General features: G+C 44.9%; 1 protein-coding gene across 4 annotated transcripts in view; it reads right to left on the reverse strand.

The window, feature by feature from the left end:
• Positions 1-9,186: 9,186 nt before the first annotated feature.
• Positions 9,187-12,876, reverse strand: part of LOC308105480 (thyroid hormone receptor alpha-like) — a 169,806-nt gene continuing 166,116 nt past the window's right edge. For all 4 annotated transcript variants that reach the window (XM_080456224.1, XM_080456223.1, XM_080456222.1 and 1 more), the window contains 2 exons: positions 12,332-12,590; positions 9,187-9,619 (listed from right to left, as the gene is read on the reverse strand). In XM_080456224.1, the coding sequence (XP_080312350.1) occupies positions 9,369-9,619; positions 12,332-12,590 (510 nt within the window). In that variant the 3' untranslated portion in view covers positions 9,187-9,368. The remainder of the gene's footprint in view (positions 9,620-12,331; positions 12,591-12,876) is intronic.

Here is a 12,876-nt window from a genome sequence, read left to right on the forward strand (position 1 = left end):
TCTTTGGGGAGGGGGGGTGGAGGGGGGGGGGGCAAAGCAGGTCGGTCAGATATCAGCACAACAAACGTTCAAAGCCGAACCCTCACGCATACACGGACACACACACACACAGAACGACAGTTCTCACGTGAACATAAGAGTCTTAAACGTTCGCATGCACACACATATATACACGCACAGCTTTTAATGTCAGCCATACCAAGCTTGCAGTACATCGCAATAGTCTTAGCCAGTTAAGCACACCAAAATAGAACAGGCCTGTGGACAGAGGAACAAAGCTTGTTGCTCTGCCTTGGGGGAATGGTGCCTGCTTGGATGGGAGCCATGCATGTATACCATGAGCCAACTGGGCAAGGGAGAGCAGGGTATTGCTGCTGGCACTTTGACCGTAACGGGAGAAAGCGCATAGACCAGAATATCAAACAGGAATCCGCTGACTGTGGGGGCCGAAAATTGCTTTTGTACACTCAGCATGTGTTTTATGAGAAGAGGCGGAAAAATACGTGATTTATTCAGCATCACATGGCGAAGCTGGATTATTAAAATGAAGGTGATAAGCTGGCCCAAATAAAGGAAATAATTAAAATGTTTTCTGTGTGTTTTCACAGTGTGCACCGCCAAAACCCACGCAAACACAACTCACAAACACGCATTCGAATAAAACAAAGGCAAAAAGATTAAAATTAAAAGACGGGCATACGGTACACAAGGACACTCGTTTCTCTCACACACCATGAAATATTTTCTCATTTAGATTTTAGAGAGCAATGAGGGAAAACATGGAACTGTATCTGTGTGTACGCAGTAGATGCTCGGCTCTAATCACTCAAGACCAGGAGGTCTACAGTGTACACATTCACTGACTCTTGATTTGTCAGGACAGGATATGAGAAATCAAAAGAAAAGGACCACAGAACACAAAAAGGGAAACAATGCTCATTCTCCACAACACAAATAAAGATGAGCTAACAATGGTGGTTCATCTAAGATTTATCATCATTTATTAGAAAATGTTCTTTTACCTGAGAGAATCCTTCAATAGCTTTCTTTACCCAGTCATAAAAAGCGGTCTGTGCACGTTTGTGCACTGTGTGTGTGTTTGTGTGTTTGTGAAGTGAGGCTGTGTCCTAAGTGATGCTCTCATAGGTGGATGCGTCTGAAAACCAACAAGCTAAATAATGTTTTTTAAACTAAATTGTAAGAAAAGGGGTCGGACATGACTAGTAAAACTACAAAAGTGTCACTCACTCATTCGCTTATTGCACTTCACTAAAAAAAAAACTAATACTTTCAACTTCCAAAATTTAGACTATCTTTGCCTTCAAGTGGCAGCTGATTTAATTTCAATCATTCAGGGAATTCAAACAGTAACTTTTAAATTGTGCAAGAGCCATTTGGCAATCTTTTTTTCGTCCATCTTGTCACAATCATTATTCACTTAGATTTTTCCTCAAGTGCTGGGTTTGGGGTTTTCAAAGTGCATCTCAAATAAGTGCCTTAAGAATTGGTAACCAATCGGTTTAAGATGCAATTTTCTCCAAGGTGACAGAGTTCGCTCATTGATTGTTCATCGGTGCATTGGCTTTTGACTGCAAGTCAGGTGTACCACTGCACACATCACATGCATCTTGCTAAGCAATGCCGCTCACTACCTATTAAGGATATTCTGACGTTACATTCATTTGGCCATGGGATTAAATCCTTAAAGCTCAACTAGCGTTACATATATTTCTGATGGCGTGACAGGATTTAGGGCTTAGCCCGAGCCTTGAAATTTAAGGCTGTGTGGTCTTTACTAGCACAGACCCACCGACCAATGAGAGCACTGGATTGAGTACACACAAATAATACCCAAACATAGACACATACATATAAACACCAACACACACACACACACACACACCACTTTCGGAGCAGTTTACAAAAACAGCACAATCTCATCCTCCACAACATCATCCCTGGCACCAGTGGTGGACAGTAACTAAGTACATTCACTTGAGTATCTGTACTTTACTTGAGTATTTGTATTTTTGGATATGTATGACTTTCACTCCACTACATTTCAAAGACAAATATTGTACTTTTGATTGCACTACAAATGTAGGAAGGGAAAAAGTTATGAATTAACTACTTAAGCCCCAGTGAAAATAGACGATCTGTAAACTCACACGCTTGTCGTTCTGCTATTTTCACTATTATTGAAGTTGACATTTTGAATTTCAATACAGCAATGCATTGACATTAAACATAAAATGTACTTTGTAATTTTTACTTTTGACTACTCAAGTATTTTTAAAAGCATGTACTTTTGAATGCTTTAAGTATTTTTTTAAAAGCAAGTACTCCAGTAGTTTAACTCGAGTCCAAATTTGACAGAGAAACTTTCACTTGGTAGTTGAGTAATATTTGACTAGGAATATCTATACTCAAGTACTGGAGTTGGGTACTTTGTCCACCACTGCCTGGCACCCCCACCGACACGTTTTCTGGGACCTGGACTGTCTGAAAGAGTTGACGACCGCAGGGCTGGACCCCAGGGACCAGCTGGTGAACTGACTTAGGGGACCAGCCCGTGTGAGCCATCTTGACCCTCGCTCACACTAAGTAGCAAGGGTCTAATTCCAGGCCAAACCAAAGGACCTTAGGGATACAGGTGTGTCAGGTTGAAAATAGACTTTGTCCAATCACTGTGGCAACGAGACTGCTGGAGCAGTTCGCAGTTAACCATGAACTGTTTTTGGAGGGAAATTGCATAGACATCTTGCTACTTGCATGTCTTCACAAACTCTACATTTGGCATTGGGAGAGGGTGGGCAGGTAACCAAACACAACCATAAAACCAAAAACGTCACAGACAATCTCGTCCAATGGGTCAACATGTTAGATTGAACCAGGATAAGACTGCTACGGAGGGGTGGCTGGGGACGGATTGGGAAGGATGGGGGGGGGGGGTGGCGGTTTTGCACTTTTCCCCGACTATGATATTTGGGCGTGCCAGGGCCAGGTTAGCTGAGGTTCAGGCCTAACCAGGTTTTTACCTCCCCATGGTCTTATTTCCCTCCCACTACAAAATCCCTGTAACAACGGAGTGCCCCTGTTGCCTTCCTGACCTTTGACCCAACATGGCTGCCGGCAACGCCACTCACATCAATAGCCAGGTAGAAGCTCACTGTGTTTCCATAGGTGAACGCACACACTGTGGGCATTCCTGTGTCACATGTTGCATGTTGTGGCCAAAGTATATGGGGGTGTGATTGGGTGGGTAGCTATCTCTTTGCAAAACAAGAGGAGGCACAGGGTCGTATGATTCATGTCACGGGGCACTTTCTGTATAATGGATCAGCATGTGAGTGTGGGAGTGCACACAAGCACACGTACAGATGTATGTAGCATTACACATTACTTTGCAAAGATTTTTTTTTTTATCGTCTTACTTTACAGGTTGGTGGGATGGAGCGGATAGATCTTTTTGTGTGTTTTTTTTTCTGTTAATGTTATCTGCCACCACATCTGGTCATTTGAGAGTGTTGCATATGGTTTTACATAAACTGATTTTATCTTTCATTTTCCTTTGTATTTTTTTCTTTTGTATTTACATCCTTGGTTATGGCCAAAAGGAAAAGAAAAGGAAAATCAACCAAAAATAAAAAATAAAAAGAAAGAAAAACATACAAAAAGAAGAAAAAGAAAAAATACAGAACATAGTATTGCACCTTGCAGATGGTGGCAATATATTGTCTGCTTGTTGGTGTGTAAGTTCTACCACTGTCCGTTCTGCTGGTGTGTGGAAGTAAGGTTGTGGGTGCTGGTTCAACTCCAGCCCCATTCCTGTCAGCTACATTCAATACCATAAAGCACTCAGCCATTACAAAGAGCCGCTGTCCCTTTAACTCCGGGCGATTCACATTTAACTTTACCATCTTACTCTGCATGTACTGCACCATTTATGCGGGATCCCACGTGACTAAGAGAATCTCAATGATTCCCAAACATCTTCTGGATGTTTCTGTCGTGGCCCTCTATCGCCCAAGAACAAATTATTCAAGATTAAAGAGCACCAGTGTTTAAGGGAAGGAACTCTTTGCAACTATTACTGATGCATACGCGCCACATGCACATTTTACCTTTTACGTACATTTTGTCCTATATATATATATATCTATATATATATATAGTATATCTATATCTATTAATCTTTTCACATGTGCCTGCAAAGTTTGACTCCTCCCACGTTCCTTTGAGTTTTGTGTTGTGTGAGGTATGACAAGATTGTATTTCAGTTTTCTTTTTTTGTATTTTCAGTTTCCGTTGCATTATTTTTCCTGTTTGTGTTTTTTTTCCCAAAGTCTTCGTTCATTTAAAAAAAGGAAACAAAATATATATATATAAAAAAAAGAAAATATTCCTGTTTTGTTGGTTGTAAATTCCTCTTGATAAAAGGGGACGGACAATCGGACAGATACACAAACGACAGAGCAGTTGGCTTATCAACACAGATATAGATGATGTGTAAAAGAAGTGAAATAGGTTTCTATGTTACACTGCACGCATGGTCAAAGTGACTACGGCTGTTGTTTTTTCTCTTTTACACAGAGCAGTTTAAGCATAAAAAAACTAAAACAAGAAAAGAAAAAACATTTGATAAAATGAAAACAAAAACAAAACAAAATAGCTCAAACTCCAAGCCTTTTGTTCTGGAGTCTTTAAAAAAAGTCATCTTTTTCATTTTGTTTTACGGGTTTATAATCATTTTATATATCTTTTTTTCTTAATCTAAATCAGACTCAGAAGGTAAAGCAGCATTTTAACCCCTATTTTTCACTCACACATACCCAGTCAGCTCACGAGAACGAAGGACATCACTATTGCAAGATCTTTTTAGTCATTTACACAAGTCTTTTTTTTGCCCACCCCGAAAAAAAAAACAGGTTGGAATTGAATCCCAGCGGCGGTGGGTCCCGGGGGGAGGGATCTTGGCTCTCCATCACCACGTGAAGTTGGAGGCCCTCCTTTGAAGGAGACGAAGGGCGGGGTATGCTTGGAGGAGGGGTGAGGGGGACGAGACCATGTCTACACCCCCCTCGCGTATCCAGAGTGTTCGTAATAGTGTCTAAACGACTGTCCTGCGTAGCCCCGCCTCCTCGGACGCGTGTCTGCGATGGAGGTGAGGGCCGAGGCCCTTGACCTTCTGTCTGTCCCAGCGCTCTCTTGTCTCTCTCTCTCTCTCTCTTGCACACTCACATTCTCTCTCTCTACCTCTCTCTCCCACTGCTGCTGCTTTGACGTTCACATTCATTCGGTGGTGGCGCCGCTCTGCAGGGCGCCTATGGCCAGCCTTGTCTCACAAGGGAGCGGCCTGGATTCCGTGTTTGGTGTCAGTGATGCTAGGGCCGACTTCACGGGTCTCCCAAGCTGGGATAGGTAGATGGGGGGGGGGGGCCTGTTTATGGGAGGGGCAGAGTGTTTGAAATGTTCCTGGGCCGACCCTGCTGCGGAGACAGAGAGTGCCCTTGGTGTACACCCCCCACTCCCACGTTCTCCCTGCCCTCCTCTGTCCTCCTCCGCCCCTTGGAGTTCACGGGGAAAAGGCGCAGGTTTGCTGTTGGTCTAATACTGACAACATGACAGGTTCTGGGACCGAGCCCACTGGCGTCAGCGAGCCTCTGTTAGACAGAGCGGGTCAGGGACAGGATGAGGGGGCATGCTTTAGTCTACAGACAGGAGGTCAGGTACAATATTTTTGATGGAGGGGTGGGGGGGGGGGGGGGGTCGAGGACCACTGCAGTAGTGCAAAAACTCCCCACCCAGCCTGGCTGGTGGAGGAGTCGTGACAATAACAATGAGGTGGTGTGGGGGGGTGCGGTCTGTTGAGAGCTAGGCTCCACAAGAATGGGGTATTGTCTGAGCGGAGAGGGAGGCAGGACTCGCAGGGCGGGGCAGAGCGAGTGATGGATGGTGAGCTGGGTGGGTGGGGGTGGGAGGTGTGTGCCGGCGAGGGGGGGGGGCAGGAGAGTCAGTCGGGGTGCTGCTCCCACCAGAGGGCTCTGAGGTCTGATCTCGGTCTCCTCCCAGTGTCACTCAACACTCTTGAGGCAGCGAGGCTTGGCCGTCTTTAACGAGTACCCATGATCCCCGGCCACTCCGCACGTTTCCTCCACCTTGGTACTTCAGAGGGGTGGTGCTGAACACCCGCCCTGTCCCATTGCCCAGTTTCATAAACTACTGCTTGGCATTGAAAGTAACAGATTTTTAGTCTTGTGTCTATTTCTCAGTTCATTCTCTAATCCACATTCTCGAACGGTTGTTCAAGCTCAACAACAGTTTTGCCAGTACACTTGAAATCCGTGCCACTGAATGTTCGAAACTGTCGCCGCGGAGACGAGCACCGGTAAAGTGCATGAGACCCGGAAAGCTGATGAGTTACCACTGAAGATGCCGGCGATTCGGTTGCGACGTTCCAAAATGTTTGTGTCTAACACACTGTCCATGCATGTAAGAGAGCTCACCTCCACGACGACACTGTCGAAATTCTGCGGTTGGTCATCGTTCTGGTACGAGCGGAAGTGCCCTCCTCAATCCACCCTAATTCCCTGGGCGTGACCACCTTGAGGGGCAAAGGGGGTGGGGTTCTCAGTTCCTCTACGATATCTTTCCTCCAGCTACGTGTTACGCTAGGCGGCATGCTGGGCAGTACATCCAAAGTGTCTTTCGTTTGCTTCTGCGAGACCGCTTCTGTTTTGACAGAAAAGAAAGGGATTCCAAATTCCAAAAGATGACACTTGGTCCCGTATAACAAAACAAAAACAAAAAAAAAAGGAGAAAAAAAGACCGAACCCGAATGAAATGGGTACCATTCCCTGAGGCCAGCTAGCGACACTGAGACGCCTCGGGGGAACGGCCGGCCCTCCTGTCTTCAGTGGTATTTTGTTTCGACTGAGTCATAGCACTGAGGTTGTGTCTGTGTTCTTTTGTACATCTACTGCTGCATCCATGCAAAATGATGCACATTTGTGTGTTACTATAAACATGCCGATAAACACGTGAAGTGTATCTGTTTGTATGTACATGTATGTGTGTGTGTGTGTGTGTGGTGTGTGTGTGTGTGTGTGTGTGTGTGTGTGTGTGTGTGTGTGTGTGTGTGTTGTAGAGTATGGCGGCTGTGGGCAGCTGCCCTGTGTCCAGAGAGGTGAGGTAGACGCCTGATGCCACAGGGGCAGTGTTGCTGCCCCAGCCTGGGGGTGTGCCCACTTTGAGGTAAATGGCAGCCATCTTGGCCTTTTGCCTGCCTGCTCTCAGTGATGCCCGCTGTAAAAAAAAAGGCAGATGTGTTCGGAAGCCTGGAGGGGCTCACACTGAGCTGAGTCCGACAAGAGAGGACTCTTAAAAACAAACCCTGCAGGTTAGGGCTATATTCATATATATATATATATATATATAGTATATATATTCATATATATATATATATATATATGTATGTATATATATATATATAATCACTGCAGTGCAGTGCATACAGTAAAATGAGGCATTCACGTTATACTGAGGTGATACTGTGTGTGTGTGTGTGTGTGTGTGTGTGTGTGTGTGTGTGTGTGTGTGTGTGTGTGTGTGTGTGTGTGTGTGTGTGTGTGTGTGTGTGTGTGTGTGTGTGTGTGTGTGTGTGTGCGTGTGAGAGAGATCGAATTAGAGAGAGACCGAGAAGAGAGAGAGAAAAAGAGAGAAAGGTAGAATTTTCTTGTGTGTGTGTGTGCCCACTCGCGTGTTTGTGTGTGTTGTGTATGTGTGTGTAAGATGAGCTTCCCTGCCTTGCTCCTGCTTGCTGCTATTCAAACCCTCCTTGGAGGCTGGGCGTGGAAGAAGTCAGCACAGACTTCTGACTTCTGGCCCAGAATCTCCCATCCAGCTATTAAATCTCACAAACGCTTTTTGATTCCCCATCTTTCATGTTCCCATCTTCCTACTCCCTGCTCTCCCTTCATCTTCCCACTCGCTCCCTGCTTCCCGCCCCCCACTCCCTTCTCTCTTTCAGTCACTGTGGTGACTTTCCTTGCGGCGAGAAGGGCCCAATTGTCATTCATAACGGGTCCTGCTGCTGGCACGAGCAGTGCATGCAATGACAAGGCAAGTCTACCCAGTGTGTGTGTGTGTGTGTGTGTGTGTGTGTGTGTGTGTGTGTGTGTGTGTGTGTGTGTGTGTGTGTGTGTGTGTCACAGGAGCCGGTCCAATGACAGAATTGAAGGTAGTTACGGAGCCATGGTCTGCCATTTATTTTCTTTTTTTCTCCGTTTTCTTTTTTTCTTTTTTTTTTCTTTTTTCCCAAAAGGTAGACAACACAGATTCATAGAATTGGAGTAGCCTTTATAAATATAGCACCGGGGTTCTAACTGGGATTCTATTTTGAAGACAGAAAAAAAAAAAGGCTCACTGCTCCAAAACAAAAACAGTTAAAACGGCTCAGTTAAGAGTTGAGGAGTTGATTATTATTAAATGTGGTAGCTTCGCTCTACTGTGGTCGTCTTACGCCAGAGTAATGCTTTAAGCATCTGCTCAAACAGGAAAAGAAGGACGCAAGTCTATTGCTTGCGCACGCCTGTATACAGGTACGTATTTACAGTACGTATATTTATACTGTGTGTGTGTGTGTCATTCCTTGTTTGACTGTGTCCTCAAAATTTTTGTCTGACATTAATTCAGAGTTTAACACTGAGAGGTGCTGACCGACCCCCTTGGATGGGGTAGGTGAGGGTCTGGTACCAGGTTCTTCATTTTAGTTTTAGTTTTATTTCTAGAAAACAGATTTCAAGCCCCTGTATAGCTCCAGGTAGGGCACCACACTGAGGAGTTGAGGTGGCTGTGTAAGTGTGTGTGTGTGTGTGTGTGTGTGTGTGTGTGTGTGTGTGTGTGTGTGTGTGTGTGTGTGTGTGTGTGTGTGTACGTGTGTTTTTCTCTATGTATGTGTCTTGGCAAATGGCTGCAACTCTCACTATATATAAGACATCATGCTCAGACAGAAGGGCCCCCAATCGGGTCTTTAAAAAGCGGGGCGAAAGGAGGAAGAAGGAGAGGAGGACTAGGAGGGAGGAGTTAAAAAACAAAATCCTTTTTTTTTCTTCTCAACTCTCCTGCTGGTTGCTGGTGTGAAGGCTCTCCCCTCCCACCCTCCCTCCCGCGCCGCGCACCCCCCAGAAAAAAACACGAAAAATAAACCAAGAAAAAAATAAACCGACGACAGTGCCTTCCTTTTCGAAAATTCGCCCTCCCAACTTCCTTGTTCGGTTGTGGTCGGTCGGTTCGGTCGGTCGGCGGTCAGTCGGTCGGTCGCTCGGTTCGGTTGGATGAGAAGGAGTATAGGGAGAAGAGAGGCGTGTTCACACTTCCTGGTCCTCGAAGACCTCCAGGAAGAGCGGGGGGAAGAGTTCGTTGGGACACTCCACCTTCATGTGGAGGAAGCGGCTGGCGTGGCAGGCGCCGATCATGCGCAGGTCTGTCACCTTCATGAGCAGCTTGGGCCAGAAGTGGGGAATGTTGTGCTTGCGGTAGTTGATGTAGTGCTCAAACGCCAGCAGGTACAGCTCCTGGCACTTCTCGATCTTGTCCACGCAGGTCACGCCGGAGCGGTCTGCAGTGGGGGGGGAGGAGAAGAGGGGGAGAGGAAGGGACACAGAGAGAGAGAGAGAGAGAGAGGAAGAGAGTGTGAGGGAGGAGCAGAGAGGAGGTGATTGGAGCGGGGAGAAATGAGGAAGGGAGGGCAGGAGGTATGGTCGGAGGGGGACGGAGGAGGAGGGAGATGAGGAGATGGACAGCATTAAAACATTTGTACATCAACGCATAAGTGAACAAGCAAATGTGTGCTTATTATGAATTCATAAGATGACCCTGACCATCCCTCCCAGAGGGACCCAGTGCCAAATTGCATTTGTTCAAGTCGTCATAAAATGATCAGCTCAGTGAATCCATCCACAAGTCCTAATTAAAGTTCCCATGGTCACTACAGACTGCATGGGCAGCTCAGCCATAACTGTCGTCCATTAATGGACATTTGGCATATCGTATGGCTACGCAGAACATCTGAGAAAGCTGAATACTGAATACTATCACCCAGAGCTGTCTGCAAAATACTGAGCCACATTTATATAGAATAATAACAGTATTGGATATAATTAAGTACAAGGCTATGAGCTTGAACACACTAAAATCTTAAAAGTGAGCTCCTTGACGGTACTCTTTAAAAGGACGCACACAGCCCAGGCTAAATGGAGTGAAACATGCCGGACAAGGTCTGCAGATTTCAAGTGCATTCCAATCCACTTTTCAGCGTCTTTGGCACGCTGCTTAATGTGGTTTATTTTTGCAGTCTGAGACCAGATTTAGCTCCAATAAAACCTACTGTGTTTTGCCCAATTTAAAATGGCCCTGCAGCAGCATTCATGTTTAAGGAGTGACAAGGTTACGTCACTCCTTTGACCCGCTCTCATGTCCACGGAGAACACACTGCAGAGTTCACAAGGCCGATAGCTGCATGTGATATGTCTGTACAGCATATCCCGCCCTGTGGGGGTCTGTGCAGATCAATAATGGACATGGCTGTCTGATTTCTTACCCATCCCTATTTGAGCATACGAGAAGGATACAGAATCAGAGGCAAGAGAAAAAAGGCCGACTTGGTTCTGACCCTAAAGGGTAAGGGAAATGTGAATTTGGCCGCTTAACCCATGAATTAGAAAACATTTGAACAAGACAAAGAGAAATACAACCCTCCACTAAGACCTAAGAAGGGGGGGTTCTTCCACAAAGAGGAAACAAACATGAGAGCTCGAGGCTTGAGGGATGAATTATGTATCTCTGCCTGTTTAACGCTAAAAATGTCCTTTACAGACTCCCCCTCCTTCCTGTTATACCTCTTATTATTGCAAATCCCATATATTATGGGAGACATTTGACCTCAATTAAAGTGTTCTGTGCTACGAGGCAGAGCCAAAACAGGACTTTTTAATTTGTTTAATTAACAATGCACAAACTAATAGAGGAAGAAGGCTTTTTAACTGTACCTATAAGCTCAATACCTGGGATTTCCCTTTTTTGTTTGGTTACATGACCACTGACCTCCTGCATTCTGGCTTTAGCTCATGAGCCGTGTAGCTCATTCCCAAGTCCTGGGGCCATAATTACAGCTTGATCTGGCAACAGCTACTGTGTATAGCAGGCAGTAGATTACTAATGACGAGGAACACGGTCTGGCAAGTAACTGTGTCCTCACGAGGGCAGAAGACTGACATTTTACATTTATATTTCAGGCATTTATCTGATGGTTGCCTCCGCAAGGACTTACACTGAAGTCCAGTGGTATAATGAATGTTGACTGCTGGATCGTCAACATTGTGAGCGAGCAATACTAAGGGCTGCATGGGACGAAAAGCCCAAGCCCCGTGACCACAGATGTCACTTAATTGGGAAGGGGAAATTCCTTTGGGGAGCTTTACATTTAGCGTACAAAGGGCATACAAAAGGGCACTAAGAAACTCTGTGAGTTCTAATTATGTTATCTGGACCCCTTTTGTGCATTTTGTGAGACAGAACAGTGTTGAGAGACAGGAACCAGAGGGAATGGAGAGAGAGCGAGAGAGAGAGAGGGGATTACCTGTGACACAGATCATGAATTGGATTTGAGTCTGGATCAACAGGATATGCAAACTGACCTACTGAGCCGCCGTAAACCCTTGATCATAAAGCCTTGTTTATAATTCAGCGTACAACGTGGTTGCGCTCTGAAAGTAACAGATTTCCAAGTGATTCCTTTTTTTTTGTGCCACCGTCGGACAACAACAAAGTAGAAATCAGGCTTGACCTCCATGGTAGCACGCCACCCTTTGAGGTGGATACGGACCAGTGTTGATTTCGTCAACTAAACCTATGACGAAAAATGTTCGTCGACTACCTTTTTTCACTGACGAAAACAAAATAAAAACTAAGCTACGATGACTAAAACTAAGACTAAATATATTGATAATTTCGTCAACAAATAAAAACTAGAATAAAATGTTAGTGAGGGACGAGTGGAGAAGAGATCCAGTAGAACTAAAAGACAAGTCATTTGGTTGCGCTCGGGTGTTGCGCTCTGAAAATAGCAGATCTACAAGCGCAAATCCAGCCAATACGGCACCATCAACAAGAGCCAAAATACGTTTTAGTTGACTAAATCAACTATAGATTTAGTCGACTATAATCTTATGATATTAAGTCAACAAAAACTAAAACATTTCAGATGACTAAAATATTACTAAAACTAAATGGAAAATCTAAATTTGTTGTCAAAATCAACACTGATACGGACCTGAGCTCATCAGCAGCACGGCCTGCAGCAGGGCCACTTCCGTGTCGTCCAGGTTGAACTGCGCCAGGCTCTTGCCCAGATCGAAGATGGCGTCCGACACAACGCCCAGTCCGCCGTTCTTCAGCTGCTCCCGCTTCACTGCCATCTCGCCGCTCAGCGTCAGGGTCTCGCTCTCGGGGTCGTAGCGCACGGCGGCGCGCAGCGACATGATCTCCATGCAGCAGCCCTTCAGCAAGATGATCTGGTCTTCACAAGGCAGCTGGGCCCAGACAACAGAGAGAAAGTGTAAATACTAGTGCATTTTAAATACATGCTGAACTGTTCATTAATTCTAAAAGAATAACTATATATTATTCCAAATATGAGATAAAATATCCAAAAAGTGGAAGATTTATGCAAAACTGCTAACCACCGTACTACATGTTATGTATGTTATGTTTCATAACAACTATTTGTAATCTGGTACTTATTAATAATATTAAATAAATGATAAATTGCTATATATATATATATATATATATATATATATATATATATATACATAC

This window comes from Gymnoscopelus braueri (genome assembly GCF_963280865.1).
Source record: "Gymnoscopelus braueri genome assembly, chromosome: 17".
Classification (NCBI taxonomy): domain Eukaryota; kingdom Metazoa; phylum Chordata; class Actinopteri; order Myctophiformes; family Myctophidae; genus Gymnoscopelus; species Gymnoscopelus braueri.